We start from the raw sequence: 13,322 nt of genomic DNA, 5'->3' as shown, positions 1-13,322 counted from the left end.
AATGCATTAGGTAATTGAAAACTTACACTGCGGGAACTCCAATCTTTGTTGGGGAGTTTCAATTTTATATGTAAGGCTGTACATCCTGTTTGATAATGATTTAAACTAGTGGCGTTCAAAAGCCACATCATCGTGTCCGTATTTCGTCGGGGGTCAGAGCTGACATGTTGGCTTGGGAGAACTTTTTGACACATTTTAACGGTTCAGCCAGGCCCGCTTCAAACGTCCAACCGTGTCCTGCCGTGTCTAATTCAATTAATTGCGATCGACATAAAAGAAGTTCGGCAGTTGCTTCAAACGCCAGTTTTCTGTTGACCTTAATGCAAAATGACAACATGGCGGACCGAGAAAGAATGATATTGCGACATACTCTCACTGCGAGGAGAAGACGCTTCTTCTTGCAACAATCAGTACTACTCAATTTTAATGCAACAAGGAGAGTTATACTCACTTGTAATACTACTCCTCCTTTCCAGGGAAAAGTTACAAGACCCCGGCCTTCTCGACGGTTGGTCAAGAATACAGCTTGGCTAGAATTGATGCTAAATACGAACTCTGAGAAAAGATTCAAAGGTCATTATGTGTTTCAAAAGGAACCTTGAATTCATCTTGTCACACATAAAACATGATTTAGAGCGGAACACAGTAACAGAAATCCCCATATATCCAAGACACAGGTTAGGAATTTGTCTTTACAGACTAGCCAGAGGTGACTACAATTATACTGTTGCGGAAATGACAGGTGTGGTGCGCCGCCATCTTGTTTTAACGCCTAAACGAAAACAGCTGTTGTGGGTGCATGCGCATTTTAAAATGGCCCTGATGATGTTCTGAGTTGGGACGTTTAAATTAAATCAGACACGGCAGAAATTCGACGTTTGAAGCTGTGCCGCTCTTCTGCCCTTAAAAGCGGCAAAACCTGTCGAACTTTCGGCAGAAAGCCGGCAGTTGCTTCAAACGTCGAATTTTTGCCGTGTCTAATTCAAATTTTGGGTCATTATTTGAATTAGACACGGCAGAAGTTCGACGTTTGAAACGGGTCTCAACTCTTATTTTCCCTGAGAATATTTTATACCCAGCAAGAAATGAGACCGAGGGGTACCCCCCCCCAACATGTCTAATCCCTATACACATTCCAGACTATTGTTACTTAGCACACCCCCCCCCAAGATGTCTGAAAGGAATACCCTAGGTTCCTGCGAGACAATGACCAACACAAAGCAGGGGGGGGGGTTCTCTCCGTCTCATACCTTGCTGCATATGGAACATTTGGCACCCCAGCGACACTGACTCTTCGGCAGAGATAGTTTTGGCGCATTCTTTGGGGGTCGTGGACTCCCAGACGATGGCCCTTAGCAGTTTGTATATGCAGCTGTCAATTGCTTTTCTTGAGATTTTCCCCATTGTGCTGGCACTGCGTTTGTGGGGACAGTATTGCGGAATAAGCGGGTAGTTGATAACGGTATTGCTAATGCTCTCATCCCGCTTTCAGATGACCAGATTTCGACAGTTGGCACCTGGGGCAGATCCCACTATTACTCCCTTGCCAGCAGGCCATTGGAATAGAATCTATTGCACCTCGAACTCATACAGTTTACCAACGTGCTTGGCAGTTTTCTGCTGGTTCCTTTTACGCCATAATCTTTCTCCCGATTCCCATCCGTCCTTAGATCAGCTTGTACAATTCATTGCATTTTTGTCAATTAACCAATACTCCCTTGCTACAATAGCAGGGGAGTATTGTATATTCGCCCATTTCTCGTTTTACTTCTTCGAATCGCTATTGCCTTGAGAATCACACCGGAAAAGTTTTGGTTGCTTTTATTCCTTAATTTTCGCAGTTGTTTGCCTTTCTGCCTGTTTGGCGGCATTTCATTCAGAATGCCGTCACATGCCTTAGGTTTATCATTCCAGTATGCTAAAATCCCTGATTTTGTAGGCACCACTGAAAATATACTGATTGCTGGGTGTACAATATCCGAATAGCGGCAATATAATTATTATATGATTTACGGTTCCAGTTATGCCGGGACTCTTGCTTAATTTGTTGTTGTGTTGTTATCGCAACCACCAGATCGGAGGCGATGTTATTGTTGACGTTGGAATTGGGTTTCGCGGATCGCGTACGGCCGGAAACAACTTGGAATATTGGCTATTCTTAATATTTCACGGGTCGCGTACGACCGGAAACATAACATTGAGATACATTTAGATCATTTTGCGGGTAGCGTACGACCGGAAATGGATTGTGATTAATTATGTAAATGACAAAAAAGTAGCTTTAGCGACTGTACATACAGATCAGTTTCTGCGGTTCCCTACGACCGGAAAATGTCATGCTATTGATAGTTATCGATCTGGCAATAAACTGCTCTGACCATACATAAACAAAGTTAAGCTATCTTGCCAATGCCTAATTTCTTTACCAGCTGTCTTGTCGCATGGGGAAATAAGTACTCATTATCATGATTCCTATGTAATTTGAAATGTAGGTCCTGGGGCCTATGTATAATGCCCTTTATATTTTGTTTGTTTGGGTTTGTTCATGTGTTTGGAAAGGGCATAATTACAACTAGAAATCTCTCGCCGATTACTCTTTCGCACGATCATAGACCTGAGTAGAAGTATGCAAACTGCAAGGTGCCAGCTACCGGTACCAATAACAAAAATTTAAAAAAGAACAACAAAATAAAAGACATCTTCTCTAATAACGCTAGAAAAGTGTATACACCAAATTTAATTTCCGATTTGTTGCCATCTAGGTATACCGAGCTAATGTATTGTATTTCACGCTTGGGCAAGTTAATAAACCTAATCCAGACGACAGTCATAATGCCACACTACGCAATCAATCCAGAACAACTCTTGGTATAATGGTAAACAAAAACAAAGCTTAAGAAGCCATTAAAAAAATTGCTTATGTAAAATTAGCTACAATATTGATCGATTAATTGATACTGTTCTTTATATTCATTGTTAGATTATACTGGTGAACACACACAATGGCTATAAAACTGTACCAATAAATCAAAAATTAAAAAACACCACAATGATAGGTAAATGATATGTATTTTTTTCTGAGATAAACGAAATGTTTCGTTAAACACATACCTATGTCTATGAACTATAACCTACAACGTATCTGACACATCTGCAAAATTAGGAGTATATTTAGGCAGTATATGTAAACGCCATCGGTTAAAAATAATGCTTTGACGTAGGAGGCGGTACCTAAAATACGACAAGGAAGAAACAAAAACAATAAATTTCCATATGCTTAATCTTCCAACGCCAAAAAATGCGCATTTTCAAATTCGTCCAGCCAGTCCACAACACAGCCACATGGTTTTGTAGGAAAAGAATTCTCATAATATTCGAATATTTCTCAACGCTTCAAATTTGGCAAATTGACTAATCAAACAAATTTAATCATTTCATTCCGAGTCTTACCAAATTATAGGTTGGCATTACCAGTGCCTGTTTTTCTTTCAACCGAAGTATTTCCGGTGTTTGTCATCCTTGTTCCGTATAATTATTTGCACAGTGTATTTGTCTATTAATGAAACTGTAAATCAGCTACTAAATTACCAACAGTCAGCGGCCGACATAACCAGATAAAAACTGCATTTCTACTGTTAAATCCAACCCAAATTTTAATGTTTCCGCTGCGAAGAAAATTCAAAACAAATTACCAAACTGGAATACAAAATATAAGTGTCATAGGCCTACTAGTAGTGGCAACTAAAATGGAAAACCATTACGAAAAACTCTGATCAAAAATGAAACATTAAGATTTTTTAGTTAGCCACATAGGCTTAACAGCTCTACTTTAAAGTGAAGTTTGAAGCGGTGCAACTACGGATGAGTACTACGGTACTTCGTGGTGTTGATGACGGTATGTTAAAACTTGACGAAAAAAACCACAGAATTCTCAATGTAGTAGCATAGCGCACGCGCTAAAAACTTTCAAGAGTGAAAGACAGTGATGAAAATTGGTTAAAAAGAAGCAAAAGATATACTATCGAAAAGTGTCCTAATTCATTGAGTAATGTCACAACTCTTCATCATCCATATTATTTTTAAAAAATCACAGCAGGCACCGCAAACAAATAGTACGTTATAATTATTTCTGCTGTATTAGATGTTTTTAAACGCCCCATAGGATATAAAATACACTAACGCAAAAGGTGCGCTATTGTGGTCGTACGGTCAGGCCATTCTTACTCTGTCTTGAGGAACTCATCCTTCATAGCTGGGATAATTCCCTTTTGGAAGGCAATATCCAGCAGCTCATCCACGTCAGCAATATTGGGATATTGATGGAGGGCCCACTTCAAGTAGACCTCGAACTCATTCCAATCCACCATGCCGTCGGCGTCCATGTCGATGGCCTGTAGAGCCCTCAAGGTGTCAGAGCAGCGATAGCAGGAGAAGTAGGGCGCCATGAAGCCGTTATAGAAGGAGTCAAACTGCAACATATCGTCCCCTTGCACCTCGTCCTTCAGGTCCCACTCGTCCCATATCTCGCGAACTTTGACTAGTAGGTTCTTAGCGTGCTCCCCTTTCACCTGGAACTGGTCGATGGCGTCTCTCATTCGCTGGTTCAGACTTCCTCCAGCTCGATCAAACAGCAAGGCCAGACCCACCATGCTCATGTATTCTTCCTTCCTAATATATTTCAAAACATGTAAAAAAAAGAAAAACCCTATCAACTTTGTTTCCCTGATGCTAAGCCTTCGAAAAATCGGGAGTATAGAACACAGGAAACACGATCCTGCATTGTCACTGGAACTAGAGAATTCTGTTTGGAAGAGAAGTCTGTCATTGATTAACATTTGATTAACATGAAAATAGACGGTAATATTTGTGGTAAACTCTGCCATCAACTTGGCAAGGTCAATACACTTGTATAATTGTCTGATATGTTTAGGGAATGTGAGGTAGACGTAAAGGAAATACTCTTCGCACCTGCCAGTGCGAAGATCTTCCAGAATAAGCTCCTTCATCTTGTAGGCCAGATCCAAGGTAAACTGTGGATCGTCTCCAAAGAGATCGACCATGCGCTGACGGATCATCTCCTTGCTGGCCATGGTGCTGATTCGCACGGGAGCCTTCTCACCAAAGAAGCTGGCCAGGTCGAACTCCTCCGGCTTGAGATCAAAGACGAAGTCAATGGCTCGCGCACCGAAGACCGGCTGTTTGATGTGCGGGTCTTTCCCTGTGGTGATTTTGGTCACGTTGATGGCGGCTTTCCTCAGGTAAGTGCAGTTGAACCTCTTCAGGACCTTCTTGTTGCCGAGCCGGATGAGGTTCATTAAGGTGACGCAGGATGGGGCGTTACCCATGGACGCACCCTCAGCGCAAACACTGGCCCAGATGCCGTCTGCACCATCCATAAGAACCTGATAGGAAGCACAGAAAATTCAGTTGACTCGGCGCCTTAAAACTAGGTCTGATATCGTTAATTGAATATCGTTGCATATCGTGAACAACGTTGCATTTATCCTAGTTGCAGTTGTGGATTAATTTAATGCGCCTCAAGTTACAAACTTTCAGGAAATCTTGAATTAAAAGTAATGCAGTGTGTTTTAAAAAACGGAAGTAAGATGAATCAGTTTCTGAAAATGTGATGGATCATTTTTATCGATGGTAAATATAATCTGTTTCAGCATGATATCCTCTTTCTTAAAACATCAAGAAAATCATATTCCCGTCACGCATGACTGAGCAAAACTTGATTTAATGGACCAGAAATAGCTTTAAACCAGATGCATCACAGGTATGCACAGCGTGAAGCATTTATAAAGAAAAAACAAAGAGCATAAATACAATACATAAATCACTAATTCCAAGAGTACAACAAATAGGAGCTCATTCTTGCGGCAGCTTGATCCAATGTCCCCAAACATGCCCCTCTTCTTTAAACGCAACATCTGCCTTTGTTCTCATCGCTTTTAAATGGGTATCATGCATTTTGCAGATGATGGTTACTATAGGTTTTCCCGGCCGAATTCATCATCTTCGCGCTCGAATTAGCGACAATTTCATTAAATTAGTACGAAATAGATTGAAGATCTAGATCACCATTCAAAGACCAAAACTGATAATTCAATTTCATTCTAAGAGCATGCGATTGCGCAATCTTTTTTATTAAAGAAGTGAATGGTCAGCATTGAAATTCGCGCGGACACTCCCGCGGTATGTGTTTTGGCGTTCAATTTTGTGAATCGGAAAGCATTTGTGGGATTCATGCATTTTGGGACCCCTGTTATTTATAATTTATACCAGTGATATATCTCCATGCATTCCTAAAAACTGTCGGCTGTACATGTACGCGGACGACTCTAACAATAACGTGTAGCTCCTCCACCCGAGACGAAATTGAGCGTAGTCTTAACATAGCCACGGCTAATATCCATGATTGGGTCGTCCAAAATAAAATGATAATTAATGCTGCCAAAACCAAGTTTATGATTATCGGCTCGAAACAAAGGATGATCTCTGTTGACCTTAATATCGTTCTTAATAGCGATATAGTTGAACAAGTTACGTCCTATAAGTGTTTAGGAGTTACAATTGACGAAACACTCACATAGTCTCCCCATGTTGATAATATTAAAAATAATATTTCCTCCAAACTAGCCATGTTAAGTAAAATTCGCCACAACATCCCTAAAAGCAGTCTACATACTTTAGTTAAAGCGTATGTATTACAAAGTTTAGATTATTGCAGTACTGTTTGGGGAGGCCGTTACCATGCACACTGTGAGTTGCTCAACAGAGTGTTGAAAAGAGACGCCAGATTAATTCTTGGTTGTTAATACCGAACGGCTTCTACTGATATGTTTAATGAATTGAAATGGTTAAGTTTTACCGATAAGATTTGTTAAAAAAAACATTCTAGTATATAAATGCATGTACCATTTGTGTCCAGAGTATGTGGCAGATCTATTCTCAAAATTTACTAACAGCTACACGAGGCAAAATAATAACCTTACTCTGAGGGTTCCCTTACCCAAGACGGAAAGCCTGCGCTCGAGCTTTGCTGTTTCTGGGACTAAACTGTGAAACGATCTGCCGAATATTCTCAGACAAATTGAGTCTCTTCCAATTTTTAAAACTGAGCTTATTCAACTATTGCTTACATAATACACATATCTTTCTATATTTGTGTCTTACTTTCTATTTTTATTTTCATTAGTATATATTACTCAATGTTCTGCCCTCTGTATTACTTATACGTGTGTGTATCATACATACATGTACATTGCCATTTTTAATTTACGTATATTATATATTAGTTTTGTTCTTGTAAATTTATGTTGTAATTTAGTTTTACTACTTTTAAAAGACTTTAATGTCTTTTTTATGGTGCCTTTGTTTTTAAACTGAAACACGCAGGGCCCGAGTGGAAACCAGTATGTTTACTGATTTGGCTCACCCGAAATGAAATGAAATGAAATAAAATGAAAGTATGTTATTCATTTAAAGTTAAATCTTGTCATTCTCGTTTCCCTGTGACTAATGTATGCAAAATATTTCATGGAAGGATTCAATTTGTTAATTTTTTAATTCGTGTTTTATTTCTGTTTGAATTGTTATGAAAGAATGAATAACAGCGAAGTAGAATTATTTATATCCCACATATAGACAAATTGGGGAAATGTCTAAAAAGGATGAGAAAATAAAATAAATATGCAAAAACTGTACTTTAAAAATGTGACCCAAAAGAAAATAAGCCACTGTTGAAGAGAATCAAAATTTTACTATATATGCACATTTACGGAGAGAGAGGAAGTGTGTTTCTTGTGTATAAGACAAAGAAATTACAAATCAGTAATTACATCTAAAGAATTTTTCTTTCCGCATCCACTATAAAGGTCAAGGGAGAGTTTCATGTCTACATTTTGATTAAACAGGCAATCAGTGCTAGAGCAAATAAACTGTATTCTTGATTTGTTTGAGATAATAAAAGTATACATTCAAGTCAATAGGTGTAACACATTTCCGGCGTGTTTTCTATTGGTAGGTTCCCTTTCAGTTTAATTTGCGCATCTCAATTTGCCGTAGATTCCTCTTACCTTGAAGTTTTCTAATTTGAAGGGTTCAAAATACGAACATGATTTCCCATAAACGAAATTGAAAGCAAAATTCGGGAGGAATTTCTCATTCCAGTTATCCAGCGTGAAATCGAATGACGGTTATACACTGTCCAATTCAATCAAATTAGTTCTAAACTGAATTTGTTACACTACACTATTCGACGCTTGTGAACGAGTTCGAAGTCTATTGTATGAAAAAGAAACATGGGAGCAACCAGATTAAAAAAAGTGTTGGAATACGAATGAACAATAATGAATTTGACTGTGAAGATGACAAATTCGGCGGGGGAAAATCTACATTTACATGAATAATTAGTTACATTCAAGAAACAAACAAATTTATCTAGGTTTCTTTTTCAAAGACACCCTGTATAGTTGGTCTTCCGATTGAACCTTAATAGAAAATAAGATCCACGAAACAAACAGAATACGCCTTTGCAACCAATATAATTGGAGTAAAAAAGACCGAAGTATTTTAGAGTCAGGTTTGAGAAGTGACCTTTTCCTCGCCTTCCACTTCTAAAACCTGGCTTCAAACCCCTTTAAGTAATAAAAGGAAAAGTTGGGTTTTATTTCCTAGGCTGAAACCTAAAACATAATGATGTCAAGCTTTATTTACATGTGCTCTTTCCTATGAGGGATCGATTGTGTCTTACCTCTCGTCTCTATCTGGGATTTTCTTGCCAACCCTAAAAGTGCAAATTTCTTTATTGTCCTCTCTCCAGCACCCCAAATAGGAACACATCTTTGAGTATAAACACAACCTTAGAAACACAAGGTTAGAAATAAAAATCTTTTATGTCAAACAACCTTCTCCCCTCTCAATGATAACTGTTGAACTCTCTCCTATAACAGATCTAGTGACTGCTGTTTATACTACAATATTGTGGACATCGACACCTGACCAGTTAATTATAGAGAAAAATACATAACTTCGACTCACTTGCAGAGCTGTCGCATCACAGTAGCCAAACTTTTCGTGGACGTGAACAAGCAGATGTCCCTTCCATTTGTTGTCTTCCATGACTTTACGGATATATCGGGCCCACATGCCGCACTCCTCTGGCAAAGACTTCCCTCTCGGCTCCTCGAACATCATGCCAAAGGGACGGCGATTGGGCGGCAGGTTGGCTAGGAAGGATACTACCTCAAACACTCGATCAGAGTGTTCAGGCATGACGTCAGGGAGGTCACGGAAGCTGAACATCATCTTGGCCTTGGGGCTGAGATTCTCGAAGCACCAGTCGATCCACTTGCTAAGCAGTGCGCACATGTCACTTATAGAGAACTTGCTGAAGTCATACACAATATCACCCAGATCCACCTCAAAGATTACGCTGTAAAGGCCCGCTGGTTGCAATTTTCGGATACCAACGGGAACGTTCACAGTGTCTGGTATCTTGCATTTTGCACCTGATTACAAAATAATGAACATGATTCTCAGATAACATTTCAATGAAATTTCTAGATGTGCTGATATGATTGAAACTTAAATGTAAGCCACTTCCTTAAATCAGCAGTCTTTTCCCAAGGGATCACTAAAAGCGAGAGATTTTGGAGAAATTCCATGTGTCCACACCAGAGGGATTTTTATGCTTAACAGTCAGTTGTAATATTAGCCTCTGTTTTATTGTGCGGCAACATTTAAATACACGATTTTTTCACATGTACTTTAAGTCTTCCTCCTTCTTTTGGTGTTTGTTGCAGTTCTTTTGGTTTCATGCACGAATGTACAGAAGACATTTAATGATTTCAGACGAAGTCTGACTGGCTTCTACTCCACAGGGTATATGATAGCTACATAATAAAAAATTGGGCAGCCATAAAATGTCCAATTTTTATACTTACCCTGTAAACAAAATCGAATTGCATGCCTTGAATTTGTAGTAGTGCAAAACTTTTAAAAGTAAATGGACTTTTAATTTTGCACTTATTGAAACAATGACACTTTTGGAAATGTTTCATCCCGATGATTGGGTGATGATAATTAAGAAATACCTGCAGTGATCTCGGAGAAAGCCCACAGGCCTTCTGGGTCCTCCCCTCTTTCCTTCAGCTGCATGATGAAGATGTCATCCACACGAGTCATATGCGAAAAGGAGGCCACGATGGTATGCTTGAATCCACACTTCTTCACCTCTTCATAAATCTGCCACTTGCTCTCCAGGGTGTGGCCCCGCAGCTGTCCCACAGTGCTCTCTCGGATCGAGTTGTCCAACACGAAGATATCCAAGTCACGGAGAACCTGGTACTTCTCCAGTGCCTTTGTAACATCCCGCTGGTAGGCCTTAACCAGTGGTTGCATTTTTTTCGAAGCCATTTTGTTCTGCTCACTGAATCAACAAAAAGAAAAATATGACAGTGAAAGAGAAATATCTTGGCATTTCTACCTAATTCCCCTAATTATGATCCTGCAGAATGCAGTCGAACGTAAGTGTGAAGCTTAAGAAGTTAATTTTTATTCTCCAAATTACGTGCACTTTTTGTGGAAGTAATGCCTTGAGGTAAAGCAGACTTGTTCTTTCAAAAGCGTGTATTCTGGAAAAGCTGGAAAATCCAGAGGGGTGATGTTTCAAATGAATTTTACGCAATATAGTACTGTGACGAGACAACTGACAACTTTTTGTGGCGGACCAGCATACTGGCCTGATCGGAGATAGAATTGACCTGGCCTAACCCCACAAATATATTTAACCTTACGCAAGAATGAGCGGCTATGCAAACGCAAGGGGGATATCAGTTAACGTACGGTGGACTGTGCCTTAGGAGCTGTTCGTTTGGTGGAAGTTTACCACCGCTCTGTGATTAGGTAATTGATCCCAATGTCAATACAGGTTCCAATAAATGTCAATACAAGTGATACGGGACTGAACTAAACCTCACGGTGACCACTGGTTTCAAAGGCCATTTCTATTATTGGTATATTCGATGTCAGTGCTCATTTATCCTTTATACATGTATACATTGGCAATTAATTATGTACAAAATGATCCTCACGGGTAGGTGGTCTTACGTGATCAACTGCACCACGAACGCGATTAATCAACCTTATCTTTAACCTTCACTAGGGTAACCCTCACGGTGGTCAGGATAACCCTCACAGCGATCAGGGTAACCCTCACAATAACCAGATAACCCTCACGGTGATCAGGGAAACCCTCAATGACCAGGTAACCCTCAAGTTTAAATAAATAATCTACCAATGGCTTATAATGATAAGTCTTGACCACACAAGCAAATACAATCTCCGTAATTATACAGTAAAACAGGGTAGATTTATACAACAATAATCTATACTGCCTTACTAAGCAATTACAGTTCCGAAACTGCAACAAGGTTTAAGGTGACTTAAATAACCCTCACCTACTTCAAGTTATTATGAAATAACACAAGTTGATTAAGAAGGCGATTATTAATAGTCCTCACCAGACTGTAACGGAAACCTGCACCCAGTAAACCTCAACGAGGAAAGCAAGCTCCCAGACCAGGACTGCAACCAATCGTCGCTATGCCAACAAGCAGGGAAAAACGGCACATAATCCTTCTAGTCTAAGCTCTACTAATTCCCCAATTAACTGATTCACACGGGTTCCCTAACGCTATAACCCTAAACGAGACTGTCTAACACTCCACCAATCTTCAAAGAGATCTGATATAATCGGCAGCTCCAGCAACTGAGAACAAGCACCACACTTACCTATCGCACCGGGCACACTTGAGATAGATCCCCAACCACCAGCGGTCGTACGTGAGATTTACACTCACAACTCCACAGAGCTCTGGTTAGCACGCTGCCACCTTGGGAAGTCCCGGCAACCCAGGCAGCCAGCGCCCAGACCTTAGGTAATGCGCGCCTCTGATTGGTTGCCGCGTGCATGTTTAATGCATGATTTACACGCCATGAATTTTCAGTGCCCAGACTAAACACAAGTCTGCGCAGCTTCCCTGTTTCGCCCCAGGACTGTAAAGTTAAAGGCTACGACCTTTTGCTCTAAATGTCACATAAATTATTTGTGTTTTCCTCGTTGTTCTGTGTACGTGTGCTCCCAAAAAGGATGACATCTTTATTTGAAACCGTGACCAACTTTGAACTCAATTTTCGCAACACACCGCTCCTCGCCCAGAAACCAGACGATTTCTTCATAGAAATTAAGTCCATTGTCTTACAACTGCTTCGCAAACTGTTCCATCAGTTAGTTATAGGACACGGCTTGTTCTCCTAATGAAAAAGAGTTCAGGAAAAAAATTGGTAGGGAAAAATGATCGGCAGTGGGCTAGTGAGGCATATCCACATTAAGTAATGTATCACTCTCAACTTGCTTGACTTCCTTGCTCTATGGTTTGGAGACACCAGCCTAGCAGTTCTGCAGACTACAGGGTTTGTTTGCCGTAATGCCCCTCACTAGAGTTCCCTGCAGTACGCATCACTGACTATGAACGAGTGAATAATGAGAATAGGCCTAAACAATCCCAGGGCCGCACCGTCTGCACAATGCCAGGAAAGCTGATGCATAGGTGGCGTGATCTAGGGTCATGGCCGTGATTTCAGTGCTCTGTTGTCTGGTAAATCCCCCTTGCGAAATACAATGCACCAAGGGTCCACTTTAAAATGTGGTTTACATGCAGAGCTGTATTATGAGAGCTGCGAGAGCAACAATATGAAGCAAACTATTGGAAAGAGAGCGCCCCCGCCTTTTTGCTGGTCATTGTTATACTGGTATCTCAGGAATTCTTTTCAGACATCTAAGTAACCATAGGCTGGAGTATGTATAGGGATTGGACGTGTGTGTGTGTGTGTGGGGGGGGTACGTTACACCTCTGTGCCATTTCGTGCCTGTATAGTGGCGCCAACTTCAGACTTTGGAACCAAAATGGCTGTTTATCGTCTGTGCAATGCTGCATACGGCTGCTGTGTGCTAATTGTCCATGTGCACATGGCGCACCTTAGTGACATCTGTTCAAGTTAAAGTTACCTTTGATTATCTAAGATATATCTTCATTTCTTTCAGGATTATCTCCCATTATTTAAAGATACCCTGAAAAAACTCTTTGACATTTAAAAACCTTTGATTGAGGATTTTGAGATACTTGTGATGACATCCTGAGACAGACATAAGAAAGACACATTAGTAGGTATATGCCGGTTCTGGGTCACCTCCCCTTTTACCCTCTTTCCTCCTCTCTGCCGGGGTTTCCCACTTCACTCAGCGGCTTGACCTT

General features: G+C 40.4%; 1 protein-coding gene across 2 annotated transcripts; it reads right to left on the bottom strand.

Moving 5' to 3' along the window:
• Positions 1-2,717: 2,717 nt before the first annotated feature.
• On the bottom strand, positions 2,718-11,935 carry LOC110980590 (uncharacterized). 2 transcript variants are annotated; one of them, XM_022237419.2, is made up of 5 exons: positions 11,800-11,935; positions 10,101-10,435; positions 9,046-9,515; positions 4,969-5,402; positions 2,718-4,668 (listed from the first exon to the last, which is right to left on the bottom strand). In XM_022237419.2, exons 2-5 carry the CDS (start codon positions 10,420-10,422, stop codon positions 4,221-4,223), a joined length of 1,674 nt encoding a protein of 557 aa, XP_022093111.2. In that variant the 5' UTR covers positions 10,423-10,435; positions 11,800-11,935; the 3' UTR covers positions 2,718-4,220. The 2 variants fall into 2 exon arrangements, with proteins under 2 accessions (XP_022093111.2, XP_087000231.1); XM_087144105.1 differs by lacking the exon at positions 11,800-11,935 and adding an exon at positions 11,529-11,749.
• Between the last annotated feature and the right edge of the window lie 1,387 nt (positions 11,936-13,322).

The sequence above is a fragment of the Acanthaster planci genome, linkage group LG01 (genome assembly GCF_054643075.1).
Source record: "Acanthaster planci isolate LZ-2023a linkage group LG01, COTS_SCS, whole genome shotgun sequence".
NCBI lineage: Eukaryota > Metazoa > Echinodermata > Asteroidea > Valvatida > Acanthasteridae > Acanthaster > Acanthaster planci.
Note: the sequence above shows the minus strand (reverse complement) of the source record. Positions and strands in the feature narration are given on the sequence as shown.

Excerpts from the sequence above, each read along its gene's own strand:
- LOC110980590 (XM_022237419.2), bottom strand. The coding sequence starts at position 10,422 with ATGGCTTCGAAAAAAATGCAACCACTGGTTAAGGCCTACCAGCGGGAT. Across the intron at positions 5,403-9,045 it reads GTGATGCGACAGCTCTGCAA|GTTCTTATGGATGGTGCAGA; the intron begins GTGAGTCGAAGT and ends GCTTCCTATCAG. Across the intron at positions 4,669-4,968 it reads GAAGATCTTCGCACTGGCAG|GAAGGAAGAATACATGAGCA; the intron begins GTGCGAAGAGTA and ends GAAATATATTAG.